Source organism: Hippocampus zosterae, chromosome 6 (assembly GCF_025434085.1).
Source record: "Hippocampus zosterae strain Florida chromosome 6, ASM2543408v3, whole genome shotgun sequence".
Classification (NCBI taxonomy): domain Eukaryota; kingdom Metazoa; phylum Chordata; class Actinopteri; order Syngnathiformes; family Syngnathidae; genus Hippocampus; species Hippocampus zosterae.
This window is the reverse complement of record NC_067456.1, coordinates 23237348-23256483: the sequence shown is the minus strand read 5'-3', so window position 1 is coordinate 23256483 and position 19136 is coordinate 23237348. Positions and strand designations below refer to the sequence as shown.

General features: G+C 43.8%; 1 protein-coding gene across 3 annotated transcripts; it reads left to right on the top strand.

Annotated features, from left to right (window-relative positions):
- Window positions 1-317: 317 nt before the first annotated feature.
- On the top strand, window positions 318-17518 carry hmgcra (3-hydroxy-3-methylglutaryl-CoA reductase a). Of its 3 annotated transcripts, XR_007962721.1 has the most exons (21): window positions 318-481; window positions 1418-1594; window positions 2279-2390; window positions 2479-2566; window positions 2672-2756; window positions 2856-2961; window positions 3168-3274; window positions 3358-3477; window positions 3591-3751; window positions 5060-5313; window positions 9945-10117; window positions 11107-11301; window positions 11377-11535; window positions 11985-12142; window positions 12234-12339; window positions 12472-12642; window positions 14938-15078; window positions 15153-15311; window positions 15882-16036; window positions 16259-17126; window positions 17231-17518. XR_007962721.1 is itself a non-coding variant. In XM_052068216.1 (20 exons), exons 2-20 carry the CDS (start codon window positions 1430-1432, stop codon window positions 16311-16313), a joined length of 2670 nt encoding a protein of 889 aa, XP_051924176.1. In that variant the 5' UTR covers window positions 318-481; window positions 1418-1429; the 3' UTR covers window positions 16314-17220. The 3 variants fall into 3 exon arrangements, 2 of the variants coding, with proteins under 2 accessions (XP_051924176.1, XP_051924178.1); XM_052068216.1 differs by lacking the exon at window positions 17231-17518 and having other exon boundaries at window positions 16259-17220; XM_052068218.1 differs by lacking the exon at window positions 17231-17518 and having other exon boundaries at window positions 9954-10117; window positions 16259-17217.
- Window positions 17519-19136: the final 1618 nt, after the last annotated feature.

The following is a 19136-nucleotide window of genomic DNA, read 5'->3' as shown; positions in this document are numbered from 1 at the left end:
AGCACGAGTGTTCAACTGTGAGATATATTAGTGGCATAACTAAATGAGCATAGGAACGCTTTCAAGAATGACACAGAGACTTGCATTTCTTTCTTTACCGTCTTACTTATTTACTTTTGTAATGTGCCAAAATCCGACCTGTTCAGAATTCACACTTCCCTGCGCTGACCTGACCTGACAGTGATATTCATATCACTGAATTTAGTGGTGCGATGAGGTGCTTTCACACGGGTCACGCCCACACTGCCGTCACTAAGGAAACGGGGCGTGGAATAATCGTCACTGAAGGAGCTAGGCGCTGTGATTGGCCCAGGTCTCGTATGATGTAGTAGCGTGCCATGGTTCCATGTGGCCTCGCATAATTGCAAAATCCGCTCAACTTGGATGAATTTTATGTCAGGAGTTTCAAGTCCAGCCCACTCCCTCTCCTCTTAATTTATCGCTAAACCTCTGTCGCATTCCACTGTCTTCACCCTCACAGGTAAGTCACGCTTATTAGTATTTGTAGAGATCTTTATGCATCGCAGACAAGGACTGTTTACGTGTTCCACGACCATATTACAAAGCTGAACACACTGTACACGCGAGACTAAGCACCCTTAAAAACGTATACTTTGATTACAGAGGTACAGCTAAAGAAGTTGTATACGTAAACGCTGCTTGCCAAATGTGGCTATGCAAACCAACTTGAACAAAAGCAATTCTATGACATCTTGGAAGTAGAGTGTTATCTGAATAATTTAAGTACACAAGTGTTTTCAAAATCCAATAACACCACTAAAGATTGAGAATCCTGTCACAATAAAAATATACAAATATTTTTATGTACATTAAAATGCATAACGCCATCTTTACATTTTCCTTAAATGCATGTCTGAATGATGCAGACAGAGCATGATAGCTCCTATGAAGAACTAATGTAATTAACGTAAAACTAACGAATGTAAAACATTTGATGAACATTTCTCAACTTACTTTTTTGCCACCTGTCTCAGCATTTTTGGAACATTTTTGGTTGATCTCTGGAGCTTTTTTTCTTTTTCTTTTTAATGACACTCACACTATTCAGAAAATTGGGGAAGTTACCACCCAACCTAGCAATATAGAGCAATATGGCAAGCCAGGAGGAAAGAGTGCATAAAAGACAAGGATTGTTCATGGAAATGGGAAATGATCTTAACTTAAAGTTTGGCAGGACAATCCATTAACCTGCTCACTACTAAAGCACATTTAAATCGACATCACACAATTGATTCGGAACACCGGTGTGGTCAACTGAGCATAGTTACTACTTCTCTACTGTGGCTATATATTCAGATTTTGTTTCTCAGTAATTCTTTTTCATATAATATATGGAAAATTGCACTTGATTTTTCTTCTCAAAGTGTTGTGGTTCTCCTATTCTGGTATTTAACAGTTGTCGTCCACCATGCTGACCCACTTGTTCCGTATTCATGGCCATGTGGTGGCTTCCCATCCATGGGAGGTCATCGTAGGCACCGTCACCCTCACGGTCTGTATGATGTCGATGAATATGTTCACTGGAAACGACCAAATCTGTGGCTGGAACTTTGACTGCCCTAAAACAGATGAGGTTAGTGAATACAATGATGCAATCTACCTTAAAATACTGTGATAACCGTATTACAATTAGGAGAGATTTCACATCAATGGCTTTATAGCTCATCATATGCACATGAATTAAGAATTTAAAAACACACAAGTTCCAACCTTGCATAATTATCAGACCGAATGTGTCTATGTGTGTAGATAGATAGATGTGTGTCCATGCAGCGTCGTCGTCATTCGCCCCTCGGGCCATGAGGTGTTCCGATACTTTTACGTAAATGTGAATCACCCAGAAAAAGTGTTCACTCGTCGGGCGATCGCTCACTATGCTGATATTTGCCTTGGACATTTTCAAAGGATTGTTAAAAGCCGACAAAAGCAAACGCCCATGGATCAGTTCTTTACAAAATGCCAGGCAAAAAAACACTTCTGAGAGAAAACATGAACTAAAAATAATAATAATAATATAATAATGGAAATTTCTTCCAGAACCAATTAATTTCCTAAGTAGAGATACCACTGTGTACTCTTTCATTATGTGAAAGTCTTCAGATATCTGCCATGCTTTTCATTTTTATTGGAGTAGAGATGTGGTACAAAGATACATTATTTATTTATACCATATTCCTGTGCACTGTATCTTAACATTTTATTTTTTTACAGCTTTTTCTTTTTTTTCTTTTTAATTGTGTGCACATTATTTTAATAGCAAATTCTGAGCAGTGACATCATCATCCTGACCATCACACGTTGCATTGCCATCATCTACATTTACTTCCAGTTCCAGAACTTAAGACAACTGGGATCCAAATATATTTTAGGTATGAACATTTGTTGATACTACACAGAAGGGCAATGACTGAAATGAGTTCTTTATATGATTTTTGATTCATCCATTTTTTTCTCCAGGCATTGCAGGGCTTTTCACGATTTTTTCCAGCTTCGTATTCAGCACCGTGGTCATTCACTTCCTTGATAAAGAGCTGACTGGCCTTAAGTAGGTTTTTATTATTATTATGATGATGATTATTATACTTAGTGCTGTCACTGTCTCCATTTAAGAAACATCAGTGGTTTATTATTTTTCTGGCGTGTCTTCCAGCGAGGCGTTACCTTTCTTTCTGCTCCTGATCGACCTGTCCAAAGCATGCGCCCTTGCAAAGTTTGCCCTTAGCTCCAATTCTCAGGTACAAAACATGTCCAGTGGAACACAGAAAATGTTTGATTGAATAGTTTTTTTTCTTCAGGATGAACATAGGGGAGATTGACTTTTTTTCTCCCCCCAGGATGAAGTTAGGGAAAATATTGCTCGAGGTATGGCAGTATTGGGACCTACATTCACCTTAGATGCTCTGGTGGAGTGCTTAGTGATCGGTGTGGGAACCATGTCAGGTACTGTTGTTTTGAGCTTATTAGATTGTGTGTACAGAACAAATTATACATAACTGAAGAATTGAGATTGACAGTTGTTTTGAATTTGAAAAAAAGTTTCATGTGTGATTGATCAGTCAGTGCTGGGTGGCAAAAGGCTAATAGTCAATAGAAGAAAAAAACCATCCCAAAAATGGTTTATTCTAACGTCACTTTGTATATTCCAGGTGTTCGACAGTTAGAAATAATGTGCTGCTTTGGCTGCATGTCTATTTTGGCCAACTATTTTGTCTTCATGACATTCTTCCCTGCATGTGTGTCACTTGTTCTGGAGGTAAGAGTTGCGATTATCTCAGTAGGTTTTCATGTGCTCAGAGTGTTTGCAATTGTATTTATGTTGCCTGCATTTTCCTGAAGCTTTCTCGTGAGAGTCAGGAAGGCCATCCGATTTGGCAGTTGAGCCAGTTCTCTCAGGTGCTGGAGGAAGAGCAGGATAACAAACCAAATCCTGTCACCCAGAGAGTAAAAATGATTATGGTAATACTCATATATTTCCTTATTTTGTTTATTCGGCGTGTCACCTGTATTGTTTTCTTTTCTTTTCATTCTGAGAATGTGCTTGATGATTTGTGCATCTCTGTTGTCTGCAGTCCCTGGGCCTTGTTATGGTTCATGCTCACAGTAGGTGGATTGCTGAGCCCCTGTTGCTCAATGCTACAGTGGGAATTCCACAGGGTGCCATTGATGAAGAACGCCTGTACCCCAGGAGGATCGAACCAGAGATACCTCTGTGGCATTTTTACCTTACCAGGTAAGTGGACACGAAAATCCAGCTTCTGTCTTTAACAACACAACAGGACAAAATCAATGTACAAAAATGTTTCTCAGCATTGGAAGTAGTCAGCAACGGTGTTTCAAAGGTGTGTATTCAAATGATTGGCAATTAGGGATAGGGTCCAGCTGAATTGCAACCTTATTGAGATAAGATAAGATATCTTTTATTTGTCACACACTGGGGAAATTTACAGCCTCCAGCAGCAAGAATGTGGGTAGAAAGAAGAAAAAACAAACTCAGTTCAATTAAGTGCAATATAAATACAAAATGGATAAATCGCAGTTCTATTTACAATTGTTTTTCACATCACACACATCACATCATTTATTCATTCATTCATTCATCTTCCGAGCCGCTCGATAATCACTAGGGTCGCGGGGGTGCTGGAGCCTATCCCAGCTGTCTTCGGGCAGTAGGCGGGGGACACCCTGAATCGGTTGCCAGACAATCGCAGGGCACACAGAAACGAACAACCATTCGTACTCACACTCACACCTAGGGACAATTTAGAGTGTTCAATCAGCCTGCCACGCATGTTTTTGGAATGTGGGAGGAAACCGGAGCACCCGGAGAAAACCCACGCAGGCCCGGTGAGAACATGCAAACTCCACACAGGGAGGCCGGAGCTGGAATCGAACCCGGTACCTCTGCACTGTGAAGCCGACGTGCTAACCACTGGACTACCGGGCCGCCCTCACACCATTTAATTATTATTATTATTATTATTATTATTGTTATTTTTATTCAGCAGCCTGACAGCAGTCGGTAGGAACGAGCGTCGGTATCTCTCCTTCTTACAGCGCGGGTGTAACAGCCTCTGGCTGAAGGAACTACCTAGTGCTGCCAGGGTGGGCTGGATAGGGTCGGAGGGACTGTCCACCCTCTCCATAGGCGATATAGAAATTGGATGGGTAGAATTTAATATCAAGAGATATCGACTGAGATGGCTTGATATGTTTGCTAATTTGTAGTAATACCCTTTTTTTTGTAATGACACACTTTTTTTGCTAATAGATTGCATCTTATTTCACAGACCAGCAGTTGGAGACCAGAGATCATTTGCGTCTGAATTGTTATTTATCGAAGAATCCGATTAGTTTTCCACCCTTTTTCTAGATTCATTTGAATGTAATTAATTATAAGCCTTTGTTTATTTGCAAAATATAGATCGCAAGTAATCGATGGACAAAACGTATAACGCAAAATGCATTGATACAACACCACACACCCTCTCCCAATTTGCCTTCCACCACACTATCCACTTTTGTTTTCTTTTACTGACAGAATGATCACCATGGATATTGAGCAGGTAATCTGCTTGTCCTTGGCTCTGCTTCTGGCCATCAAGTACATCTTCTTTGAGCAAGCGGAGACGGAGTCTACCCTATCAATAAGGAACCACATCACTATGTCCACCCTGCCCCTGGCTCCACGGCAGGCCATGGAGACTTGCTGCAGGAAGGAACTTGAGCTTCTACAACACCACACACCCTCTCCCATTTTGCCTTCCACCACACTATCCAACGGGAAAGATATAGGTATGTCTGTGCTCAGTTGCAGTTACTTCGCAGTCTTAGATAGAGATACTGAGTACGGTATCATGACCAAAATCAGCACATGTATCAGCATTATTACAATATCACTAAAATCAATGTTCATGTGAAAGCAGGTTAAATATAAACAAAAACAAAATCACAGATAGAATCACCACAAGCATTCAAGCCATTTTTATTTTGAAATTGTAAACAGCAAAAACGGAAATGATTTTATTTTGAGAGGGAAGAAATTTCATTTGTGCTGTAAAGTTGCATCCAATCCAATCCAATTTGTTTTAATACAATACAATACAATACATGCTGATTTATATAGCGCTTTCACAACAGCGGCAGCTGTAACAAAGCGCTTAACAAAACAGTTAACATCAAGTAAAACAATAAAAACAACACATAACATGCATGGACGACCTCACAAAATGTTCTTAAAATGATCAGAGCGCTACATCTAAGAGGAATAAGACTATATGAAAACATCAATGTAACTAATCATGTAATCAACTAAAAATAATTGACATGATAACATTATTCAATTAAAACTATTGGAGGGGTTGGAAAAGTTGCTAAATATAGCAGTTTTTGTTGTTGAATAGATGCCAACATCATAAACATTCAGTCATTTTTGGTGTTCCTTGTTCTAATCCAGCCTGCAGAATGAATTTGCAAGTTAACAAAAAAATGGCTGTAGCAACCTTGAAGTCATATTACATCAGTCACCTTTTATCAAAGCCTTTAAAAGTCTACAAGAACACCACTCCCTGAGTCGTCACCTTAGTTTGGTGGAGGGGTTTGTGTGTCCTAGAAGCTTGTCTGGGGCTTTATGCAGGGTCACCCATGGCAAACAGGTTCTAGGTGAGGGGCCAGACAAAGCATTGCTCAAAGACCCCAATGATGATTTCAATAAATCGATCTAGGTTTCCCTTGCCCGGACGCGGGTCACCGGGGCCCCCCTCTGGAGCCAGGCCTGGAGGTGGGGCTCGTTGGCAAGCGCCTGGTGGCCGGGCCTACAGCCATGGGGCCCGGCCGGGCACAGTCCGAAGAGGCAACGTGGGTCCCCCTTCCCATGGGCTCACCACCCATGAGAGGGGCCAAAGGGGTCGGGTGCAATGTGAGCTGGACGGCAGCCAAAGGCGGGGACCCTGGCGGTCCGATCCTCGGCTGCAGAAGCTAGCTCTTGGGACATGGAATGTCACCTCTCTGGCAGGGAAGGATTGGAGGAAACGGCCCCCCCGATCAGAACCCGAGTAGTGTTTTGTTATTGGACTTCTGTGCTCGTCACGGATTGTCCATAACGAACACCTTGTTCAAACATAAGGGTGTCCATATGTGCACATGGCACCAGGACACCCTAGGCCGCAGTTCGATGATCGACTTTGTAGTTGTATCATCGGATTTGCGGCCGCATGTTCTGGACATTCGGGTGAAGAGAGGGGCGGAGCTGTCAACTAATCACCACCTGGTGGTGAGTAGGCTCCGATGGTGGGGGAAGATGCCGGTACGTCCTGGCAGAACCAAACGTATAGTGAGGGTTTGTTGGGAGCGTCTGGCGGAATCCCCTGTCAGAAGGAGTTTCAACTCCCACCTCCGACAGAGCTTTTCCCATGTTCCGGGGGAGGCGGGGGACATTGAGCCCGAGTGGACCATGTTCCGTGCCTCTATTGTTGAGGCGGCCAATCTGAGTTGTGGCCGTAAGGTGGTGGTGCCTGTCGTGGCGGCAACCCCCGTACTCGCTGGTGGACACCAGCAGTAAGGGATGCCGTCAAGCTGAAGAAGGAGTCCTATCGAGCCTTTATGGCCTGTGGGACCCCAGAGGCAGCTGACGGGTATTGACTGGCCAAGCGGACCGCGGCTTCGGTGGTCGCCGAGGCAAAAACCCGAGCGTGGGAAGAGTTCGGTGAGGCCATGGAAGCCGACTTCCGGACGGCTTCGAGGAAATTCTGGTCCACCATCCGACGTCTCAGGAGGGGGAAGCAGTGCACCACTAACACTGTGTACAGTGCGGATGGGGCGCTGCTGACTTCGACTCGGGATGTTGTGAACCGGTGGGCAGAGTACTTCAAAGACCTCCTCAACTCCACCAACACGCCTTCCTTGGAGGAAGCAGAGCCTGGGGACTCTGAGGTGGGCTCTCCTATCTCTGTGGTTGAATGGGGCGCTGCTGACTTCGACTCGGGATTTTGTGAACCGGTGGGCAGAGTACTTCAAAGACCTCCTCAACTCCACCAACACGCCTTCCTTGGAGGAAGCAGAGCCTGGGGACTCTGGGGTGGGCTCTCCTATCTCTGTGGTTGAAGTCACCGATGTGGTTAAAAAGCTACTCGGTGGCAAGGCCCCAGGGGTGGATGAGATCCGCCCGGAGTTCCTCAAGGCTCTGGATGTTGTGGGGCTGTCCTGGTTGACACGCCTCTGCAACATCGCGTGGTCAACAGGGAGAGTGCCTCTGGATTGGCAGACCGGGGTGGTAGTCCCTCTTTTTAAAAAGGGGGACCGGAGGGTGTGTTCCAACTACAGAGGGATCACACTCCTCAGCCTCCCTGGTAAGGTCTATTCAGGGGTGCTGGAGAGGAGGGTCCGTCAGGAAGTCGAGCCTCAGATTGAGGAGGAGCAGTGTGGTTTTCGTCCCGGCCGTGGAACAGTGGACCAGCTCTACACCCTTAGCAGGGTTCTCGAGGGTATGTGGGAATTCGCCCAACCAGTCTACATGTGTTTTGTGGACTTGGAGAAGGCGTTTTCATATTCGGGCTGATACGGGCTGTTCGGTCACTATACCACCGATGTCAGAGTTTGGTTCGCATTGCCGGTAGTAAGTCGGAATTGTTTCCAGTGGGGGTAGGACTTCGCCAAGGCTGCCCTTTGTCGCCGATTCTGTTCATAACCTTTATGGACAGAATTTCTCGGCGCAGCCGAAACGTTGAGGGGGTCCGTTTTGGGGGCCTCAGTATTGCATCCCTGCTTTTTGCAGATGATGTGGTGCTGTTGGCTCCTTCAAACGGGGCTCTCCAACTCTCACTGGAGCGTTTCGCAGCCAAGTGTGAAGCGGTTGGGATGAAAATCAGCACCTCCAAATCTGAAACCATGGTCCTCAGTCGGAAAAGTGCCCCCTCCGGGTCGGGGAGGAGATCTTACCCCAAGTGGAGGAGTTCAAGTATCTTGGGGCCTTGTTCACGAGTGGGGGTAGGAGGGAGCGGGAGATCGACAGGCGGATCGGTGCAGCGTCTGCTGTGATGCGGACGTTGTATCGGTCTGTCGTGGTGAAGAAGGAGCTGAGCCAAAGGGCGAAGCTCTCAATTTACCGGTCGATCTACGTCCCAACCCTCACCTATGGTCACGAGCTCTGGGCCGTGACCGAAAGAACGAGATCCCGGATACAAGCGGCTGAAATGAGTTTTCTCCGCAGGGTGTCCGGGCTCTCCCTTAGAGATAAGGTGAGAAGCTCAGTCATCCGGGAGGGGCTCAGAGTCGAGCCGCTTCTCCTCCACATCGAGAGGAGCCAGATGAGGTGGCTTGGGCATCTGATTCGGATGCCTCCTGAGCGCCTCCCCGGTGAGGTGTTCCGGTCATGTCCCACCGGGAGGAGACCCAGAGGAAGACCCAGGACACGCTGGAGAGACTATGTCACCCAGCTTGCCTAGGAACGACTTGGGATCCCCCTGGGAGAGCTGGAAGAAGTAGCTGGGGAGAGGGAAGTCTGGGCTTCCCTGCTAAAGCTGTTGCCCCCGCGACCCGGCCCCGGATAAGCGGTAGATGATGGATGGATGGATGAATGAAGAACACCAGAAAGAAGTTGCTAGATTTGTTGCTCGTTGCGATTCATTCTTACATTTTATGAAGATGTGCTCGAGGGTTCTTGTTCCAAATGCCCACTATGTGCATAATAATAATAATAAGAATACATTTAATTTTGAAAGCCCTTTTCATCATACTCAAAGACACTTTACAAGAGTTTAAAACGGGATGAAATCTACACTTTAAAGCCAAGCATACATGATTTAAAACAAACCTATTTAGAAGAAGAAAAACAGAGCAGAAATCGGTAAAAGAGATTAAAAGGTGTTGAAACCATTGCGGAAGAAATAATTTGAAGGATTAGAGGTCAGTACAGTTGTGTTGTGGTAGAGAGTTCCAGAGGGTGGGGGCGGCAACAGAGAAGGCTCGGTCCCCCCAAGTTCTGAGCCTGATCACGGGGATGGCAAGGAGGTTTGTCTTTGAGGAGCAGAGGTTGCGGCAAGGAGTTTATGGGTGAAGAAGATCGGAGAATTAGGAGGGGGCCTACTGGTGAAGGGCTTTATAGGTAAGTAGGAGGAGTTTAAATTGGATACAATGTGGAATGGGGAGCCAATGGAGGTTTTTAAGGACGGTTGATGTGATCATGAGTGCGGGTGTGGGCGAGAAGGCGGGCGGGCGGCATTCTGGATGTAATGACAAAACTGCTAAATTAGAAACACTTCTTAAGCCTTTTAAAACGTACAAAACGTCACTCTGTTTGCCAGTAAAATCACAAGAATGAATACAATTGTAAAACGTACCAGTAACTTCATATTTTAGCATGAAACTTTTATTCCAATGACACAGGACAACCATGCTTCTATCTCAGTTTGCTTCTTCTCATTGATGAGGTTCTCCAGATGAGGTTATCCGGCCCCTGCTCAGTCCTCTTAATGATCCTGGGTCTCATAATGACTTCATTCTTGGTGGAGAAGAAGGGACCAAATCTGATAGCACAGAGCCTCACCTTCCATTGAAGCGAAGAGGCATTTTTGAATGTGTGGCCATTCTCAACAATCCACAGGTAAGGCACCCCCTACTTAGTTTCAAATCTAAAGACAGTGTTGGCAAATCTCGTCATCGTTTATGGTTAGTCAGTCGTGTAGCTATGTTTGAAGGAGCTTCGGCCCCGGGCGACTGATGATTGGCCCATTGCCCTGCCTTGTATGAGGCAGGGCAATGTTGAAAGAGCCAAGTCAAGTCAAGTCAACAATATTTTAAAGAGCACTTTCAAACAGCCATCGCTGCATACAAAGTGCTGTACATGGAGCAATTTAACATGCACAATAAACAGTAAGACAAATCGGTAATAAAGGCGGTAGAAAGCACAACCCCCCCCCCCCCCCCCCAAAAAAATATGTCTGGAGACGCAAAAAATGAAAAGCCTTATACAAGCTTTACATTGAAGGCAATACTTGCTGTATGAATCTATATTCGCTATATTTGCCTACTATCAAAATGACTAAGTTGGCTACAAATACACAATGAGCCTTCACAATTACCGGTAAATGTTTTTTTTCCCTGCAATGCATCCTGTAGACTAGAGAAGGGGTGCCCAACCTTTTTTGATGAAAGATCTACTTTACGATCAGCCAACCTCCAGCGATCGACCCGTTACCGCACGTGTGCCTACACACACATTTACACACACATGCCGTAATGGCATAAGCCATAATGGCCCCTAAGATGATCAAGGAATGGGACGCACTTTTGCAGCGTGTCAACGATCATAGCTCACGTGTCGCGTTTAAAATGTTTCTCTGAGCCATCCACATTCCCATTCTTTTCAAACGTAGCAGCTGAGCGTTTCACTCTAGGCCTGACTAATTGATTTCCACTCAATGCACCCGTTACACAAATGAAAGTTTGGTTCTTCTTGGTTTGAATTGTTATGCCTGGAGACATGGTGTTGCGCCCCAACACCATGTTCCAGCTTTGTTTTTTGATTGATTGTTTTTTTTCACACATTTGCTTTCCAAACACCAACGAGACAACATGACAATTGTTTTGCAGCAAGGACCTCGTTTCTTGAGTGATGCTGAGGTGATGATGCTGGTCGACTCCAAACACATTCCTGCTTACAAACTGGAGGGCGTCATGGAGAAGCCTGAGAGAGGTGTGGCCATACGGAGACAGATGCTGTCAGAAAAGCTCTCCTCTCCCTCTGCACTCTCATCGTTGCCATTCACAGATTATGACTACTCCAAGGTGAGATGATTTACATGAAGTCAACACAAATATCCTTTGGTGCATGTAATGCAAAGCTATGAATGTGTCCGCCAGGTTATGGGCACCTGCTGTGAGAACGTCATTGGATATATACCGGTGCCGGTGGGCGTGGCTGGGCCGTTACATCTGGATGGGAAGCAGTTCCAAGTTCCCATGGCGACAACTGAGGGATGCCTTGTGGCGAGCACGAATCGAGGATGTCGGGCAATTGCGGTGAATTTGTAGTTTTAAAAATGTCAACACTGATTGATCTTTATGTGTGTGTGTGTGTGTACATGTCCATCTATCCATTCATCCATCCATCCATCCATCCCTCCATTTTCTACCACTTAATCCGGAATCGTGTTGTGGGGCCAACAGCTTTTGCAGGGAAGCCCAGACTTCCCTCTCCCCAGCCCCTTCTTTCAGCGGTTCCCCTGGGATCTCTCTCTCTCTCTCTCTCTCTCTCTCTCTCTCTCTCTAATTCACTCACATTGTTAGAAGCCTACAATAGAGGGAGGATTACTGCGATCCGGTACCTTAGGTTTAACTACGGTTATATCCTATACAGTAATTTTGCAGAAGAATTCGTCTTCACACCAACCATGAATGAATAGGAGGAGCCAGATATTCCTTTTCCATTTTGTGTGTGTGTCTGACTGGCTGTTTTCTGTACTCTGTAGCTTGGAGGTGGAGCCAGGAGTTGCATCCTGGCCGATAGCATGACCCGTGGGCCTGTGGTGAGGCTGCCTTCTGCTTGCCAGGCTGCTGAGGTTAAAGCCTGGCTCGAGAGCAATGATGGCTTCCAAGCAATCAAAGAAGCCTTTGATAGCACCAGCAGGTAAACCGAGCACGCTTGTTTACATGTGCATGAATGGTCCACATGATTTCTTTGCCATGATGAGGCACATCCGTGGTTGACATTTTGGCAGGTTTGCTCGGCTCCAGAAGCTTCTTGTTGGTCTGGCTGGAAGAAATCTCTACATTCGTTTTCATTCGAAGACAGGTGATGCAATGGGAATGAATATGATCTCGAAGGTAATTAACAGAGAACTGGATGAGATTTATGATGTCAGTGTTACTCAAGTCTTGTTCTGACATTGTTTAAAAGTCTTGGCAAAAAAGTGAAGTGTACCACGCATCCTGAAAGTGTGTCGTTTGGTGCTGCAGGGTACAGAGCAAGCTTTGAACAAACTTCAGCAGCACTTTCCAGAGCTGCATGTTTTGGCTGTCAGTGGGAACTACTGTACAGATAAGAAACCAGCTGCAATCAACTGGATAGAAGGCAGAGGAAAATCAGCAGTCTGTGAGGCCACCATCCCTGCTCATGTGGTCAGAGAGGTAAGTTTAAGTCTGTTTGTGAGACATTTTGTCTTTTTGTGAAGCAAGATGCAGGTTACACCTTTAAAATTGCTCTACCTGAATTTCTGAGCTTCATCGATGACGTAGTTAGGACTGGGTATCCATTCAGACTTCCAAAATCAGTTTGATCCACAAGGGCCCGATTCGATTCAACCCCATGGACAAATTTTACTCTCAATGGAAGATATTCTCAGAAGAAGCAATGCTGGAAATCTTTTACTCTAACTCTATTTTTGAAAATATGAATATTTACATTGAGAATTTAATCAAATGCAACATGTATGTTTTATTGAACATTACCTCATCAGAACATTATATAATGATTTCAATCAATTCCAACCACAGCGCGATTTTTGTAAATAAAATGGCAAAAACACACGATAAACTCAGGATATTCATGTTCCAGCCTGCATCACAAAATTTGACTGTCGTTGTGTTTTTTAAAACCACCTAACTTCCAGATATCTGCCTTCAAGCTTATCGTCGCTGATTTTTTGTGCGTCCGCGATGTTGTTCTGATATGCTACTCTTGCGCAGTCACAAGATTTCTTGTGATGCAAAATGGCACACAGGTTTATGGGAAAAAGACATGTTAAAAGGATCGATTTGATGGTTTAATGAATCGATGTTGGGCTATGAAAAGGAAAATCAATTCAATTCAATTAATCTGTGTTTTTAAACCCAGCCCCAGACATTATCGACAACATAGTTTGCTGATACCACCCACACAAACAATTTCCCCCTTCCTGATTTCACTGTTATTTGCATATTTATCACATACAACGGTTCCAGTTCAGGAGTCGGCAACCCAAAATGTTGAAGGAGCCATATTGGATTAAAAGAAAAACTAAAAACCAATATGTCTGGAGCCGCAAAAAAACAAAAGCCTTCTATAAGCCTTGTAATGAAGGCAACAAATGCTGTATGTATAGCCTACTATCAAAATGACTAAGTTGGCTACAATCTACAATGAGCCTTTACACAAAATGTTTTTTTTCCTTGCACTGCATCCAGTCGAGCAGGGGTGCCCAACCTTTTTTGACCGAAGATGTACTTTTTGATTAACCAGCCTCCCGATATCGACCCATTACCGCACATGTGCATACCCACGCACTTACACGCGCTTGCCTACCTACCTTCATAGAGATCAGATGCGGAGAAGGCATTCAACGCACTTTGAAAGGACGTTTTATTATATTATTATTATTATTATTATATATTTTTTCAACAGCCACCTGCCTGGTATCCCGCTCTGCTAATAGAAACATGTGTCGCAAGCTATGACGCAAATCTTCATTGACAGAAATGTTGACGTTTAAATTTTATTCTACACATTTTTACAGCATTCGAAAACATTAAGAATGTTTGTGTCATGTTTTTCCTCCTACATAAACCATATTAAAACAAAAAAATATATTTCCCACTCCCATCATTTTCCATTTTCAAAGATTTTTGACAAAGCGTCGGGGAGCCAAAAGGTGGCGCTAAAGACCCCCGTTCCAGTTCATCAAACCAATTTTAATTACACACAGAGACTACCCGAGGAAATAATTGAATGACTTTTTTGCCATAAAGTTTATAGCAAAAAAAAGAAATATTCCCCACAGTTCTTGTTTATTCACGAATTGTTGTTCATTTGGTTTTGTTCAATGATTAAACAAAACCAAATAAGCAACATTGAAGCAATATCACATGAGAGTGTGTGATGTTGTAAACACCGACTTTTTGAAACTGTGAGCTACTTCTTGGGTACTGATTAATGCGAAAAGCTACGAGTTGGGGCTGCTTCGGGTTCAACATGTCAATTACAGGTTATTCATACTACTAGCTGGAAATAATTATTTTCATAATAGTTTAAACTATTATTGTTTTCCCTGAATTGATGAAGATTCTGTCACTGGTTTAGTCTGTAACATGTCAGGAAATGGGAACGAATGACAGATGCAGATGAAATGTATAATTTCTATGAAAGACAAAAAATGAGGTCTGTCTTCATGAAGCAATGCCAGAAATCTCAGGATATTAACTGTTGAGAGGCTAAACTCAGAAGATGTGAACAATTTTAAGTTAAACGACGGCTCTTAATGATTAATCGATTATCAAAGTAGTTCTCATTAACTCGGACACCTCTGCAAAGGACGCATCCTGTTCTGTGGCAGCGTGTGTGTGTGTGAATGGTTGGATAGAAATTCAATGCTAATGGTTGCCGAAAGAAAGCGCAAGCTTCTCACACAGACGTGTTGCCGTTGACTTATATTTGGTACTCTACTGTAGGTTTTGAAGACCTCGACAGAAGCTCTGGTGGACGTGAACATCAATAAAAACCTGGTGGGCTCAGCCATGGCTGGCAGCATCGGCGGATTTAACGCACATGCAGCTAACTTGGTAGCAGCCATATACATTGCCTGTGGACAGGTAATAACATTCAATCTCTGCTCATTTTCATTGCATTCCCAACGTAATAACGTAGCTGTATGTGTGCACGTCAGGACCCTGCCCAGTCAGTGAGCAGCAGTAATTGCATCACCCTGATGGAGGTTTCAGGCCCGACAGGGGAAGACCTTTACATCAGCTGCACCATGCCCTCCATAGAGCTCGGCACTGTAGGGGGCGGAACAAACCTGCCTCCCCAACAAGCTTGCCTCCAGGTATGCTCACATGCCATGACCATGAGGAATAATAGTGTAGCTGTAATAAGTATGAATCTTGAAATATTGGGATATGTTTCCTTGCAAGCAGTCACTGGCTTAAACAGTAGCGAGATTTGTTGTTTGTCCTTTCTTTTTGTTTTTGTTTTTCAAAATCGCTAGAGAGGCTGGAAAAACCGCTAAGATGGCAGCACTAAGAGTGAATTCAGACACATAGCAGCCTTAAAAATGACAGAATAGGGACATGCCCACTAGATACAGGTTCGCAATAAAACTGCTAGCGCACTGTGATTGTTTTAAAATGTGAAATTTGTCACAGAGTAGTTTACAAATGGTGTTTAGTTGGATTGGGACTTTATCCATATTTTTCTAAGCAACCTTTGGTCCGATGTTGACAATGACAGTTTGTGATGGTCAGAACGATTGTATATAGAATTTGGAGCAGCACAATTTACCATTTCATCATTTAAAATGATTTTTGTTCAACTGAAAAAGGCTTTTCTGATGCATGATTTGCCCAAGGTCGTCATTAAAAAAAAATCAAAGGAATTTGTCTGTGCGTGCGTCCAGATGCTGGGAGTACAGGGGGCCAGTGAGGTTTGTCCGGGGGAGAATGCCAGGCAGCTTGCCAAAGTGGTGTGTGCCACTGTGCTGGCTGGAGAGCTGTCACTCATGTCTGCCCTGGCAGCTGGCCACCTGGTCAAGAGTCACATGACACATAACAGGTAAGCGGGGGTCATTATATCTAATATTATCATTTAATATGAGTAGTTTTCTCTTGAAATGTAAACATTTTTAGTTGTATTTCAATCCATTATTTCATAGCAATAGCACACTAAAAGACCTTGTAAGACTTGATTTGAGAGTGATTGGATATCACAAGGCACCCCTCAGCTAAATCCTAAACGTATGTTAATAAGGTACAGAAAAAAAAACTCTGTCTCTAGATCCAAGATGAACCTCCAAGAGAGCGTGGGAACCTGCACCAAGCAAGCCTCCTGAGACCATGAAGGCAGCATGGTTCCCCTCCGTGTGCTCTGTCACTTGCTGAATCAGCTTGTCCAGGACCATATGGGCAAATAAGGGACTGAATTGAAGACAGACTTAAAAGTGCTTACAAAAAACCCAACAACACACACGTAGTTGGTCTGACCAAGCTGCTGTCTCTCTTTTACCATGAAATGATTTCATTTCCATGTGAATTGAGTTTGTATAAAATCATACAGCAACAACAAAAAATGCACATCCTCACTTTTATTAAAAAAAAAAAAACTAAGAAAAAAAAGTTAACTGTGTTAATGTTGAACGTGGGTTCCACATGCAGGTACAGGTACTGTATGTATCAAAGACTGCAAAGGGCTGAAACATGATGAAGGAATGCCATTTGTTTGAGTGCTGTGCGATATGGGAAATTTTTCATTTTCTCTTGCTTAATCCAATTGATGCATTTGATTAACTGTGGGACTCAGCCTGAATTCATTACTTGTACTTGGTGAGCGAGGCACAAAGATCATTAGAGTAGCACCGGAGCGAACCTCATACCCCACATCCAAAAATGGCCATATAAGTGATAGAGGGTTATATCATACAGTAAACATTTTAATATTGCACCACAATATATTATTGTAAGATACCACAGCACTAGTTTGTATTATTTTATATTTATGTTCTAGCACCAAATTACTTGCAGTACATGTTTTGTAAACTGGCGGCAACTAACTAGTTGCCATGTCATGTCTTCCTCAGCAATTTCATGTTGGTGTATAGACATGTTTGTCACAAGCAGTGTAGTGCTTTCACTTCTCTTTTTGAGAGGTGGTGCTTGTGAGCTTACATGAATGACTGTCTCTTACTTGCCCTGCTATTCAATGGCGACCAGTCCAGGGTGCAGCCAGCTGGAATAAGCTCCAGCTTTTGAGAGGTGGTGCTCGTGAGCTTACATGAATGACTGTCTCTTACCGGTACTTGCCCTGCTATTCAATGGCGACCAGTCCAGGGTGCAGCCAGCTGGAATAAGCTCCAGCTTTCTCATGAACCTTAACGGGTGACATAGCAAAGGAAATGTGTGGATGTTGTAGAAAAGACACTTCCATCTCACCTCTCCATTGTTTCATATTTGGGAAACAATGTTATAAATTCATTAACACACAGTCTCCCTGTTCCAAACATTTTGGTTATATTTTGTAATAAAAAAATACTTTGCTTCATATGATCAATTATCATTTGTGTCTTAGAAATACTGTTGCTACTGCAGTAGCAGGTTCAAAGCTTCATTTTTGCTTTGTTTTATTTTCTTTTAACTAGGAATACAGCGGTTTACCCGCAAATATCAATTGTACAATGACAATTATTGGAATATGCAATGTTCAAAAAGGAACCACATTTTCTTTATTTAACAATTAGATGACATTCAATTTATGATAGGTATTATTTATACCTCATTCATTTACTCTTCCACATTTCCTCTTTAAGTGTTCAAAATAAGCATACACACCTGGGGTCTCAAACTCAATTACCCGTGTGTGTGTGTGTGTGTGTGTGTGTGTTGCTGGAAATAGTTTTAAGGGTGTCTCGGCCACATCATGTACAAAAAGGGGTTCACGTATTCTAAAACTGTATATCTGATATAATCTCAGTCTTTTTTAATAAAATTTAATAACAGTCCGTAACATTCGGGGTTATTCAGAACAAGAACTTCATGCACAGTCCGCGCTCTCATCTCCCTGGTAATCAGTTTTTGTTTTTTGTTTTTTTAAATTTGGCTGTTGGAAACCAGCCTTCCTCTTTGTGGTCGGTTTTGAAAAAGACATTTTGGGACGGGGTGACAGGATTGTTTCCTTCCACTTGGTGTCGCTTCAGTATTAGGTTTTGCTCAAAGCGAATGCATTTGAGCTGTGACTGCTCATAAGATGTTTTATTTATATATATATACACACACACACACACACACACACACACACACACACACACACACACACACACACACACGGCTATGTGAAGTACCACCTGAAAGTCTCATGGAAAATGTGAATGCAGCACTGAGGGTGATCCCTACCGTAACGATCACGGAAACCAATGAGCTGATATACGCTTAAGCATCAGTGTTCCTTGAGATGCTTGGCTACAAGAGCAACCATGGAAGCCATGAGATACATTACCCACCATGGAAAACACAGTTGGAGGCTAAGATCAAGGCGGCACGGAAAGATGTGAGCCAATTGACGCAGGCCCAGAGAAGTGTGATGAAAAGGCCGATACCCGAAAGGTACATCCAGATGACCATACCTGAAGCACTCGAAACTGCCAAACAAAGGCTCCAAGCCTTGTCCAGCCGAACAACAGAGCTGACCCACCAAGACTGGAAACTGAAAGGTACTGGAAAGGCATATGGGAGAAGGAGGTTGCACATAACAGCAGTGCACAATGGCTGGTGACCCTGAGAGAGGAGCACAGCAAACACCCTGAACAGAACCCAGTTACTGTAACAGTGGCAGACATACAGGAAAGAGTCTCAGATATGAAGAACTGGACAACACCAGGCCCGGACATGGTCCACACCTACTGGCTAAAGAAACTCACAGCACTCCATGAGCGCGTAGCAGCACAAATGAACCAGCTGCTGAGGGATGGGACTCACCCAGGATGGCTAACCGAAGGGCGAACGTTCCTGATCATGAAGGATCCCTCAAAGGGTGCGGTCCCATCCAACTATCGGCCAATAACCTGTCTCTCCACAACATGGAAGCTCATGTCAGGCATCATTGCGGCTAAGATAAGTGGACACATGGATCAATACATGAGCGAAGCACAGAAGGGCATTGGTAG

Bases quoted from the DNA above. Each gene is read 5' to 3' on its own strand.
- hmgcra (XM_052068216.1), top strand. From the start codon at position 1,430: ATGCTGACCCACTTGTTCCGTATTCATGGCCATGTGGTGGCTTCCCAT. The intron at 2,391-2,478 runs GTATGAACATTT...TTTTTTCTCCAG, and splicing joins GGGATCCAAATATATTTTAG to GCATTGCAGGGCTTTTCACG. The intron at 3,752-5,059 runs GTAAGTGGACAC...TTTTACTGACAG, and splicing joins TGGCATTTTTACCTTACCAG to AATGATCACCATGGATATTG.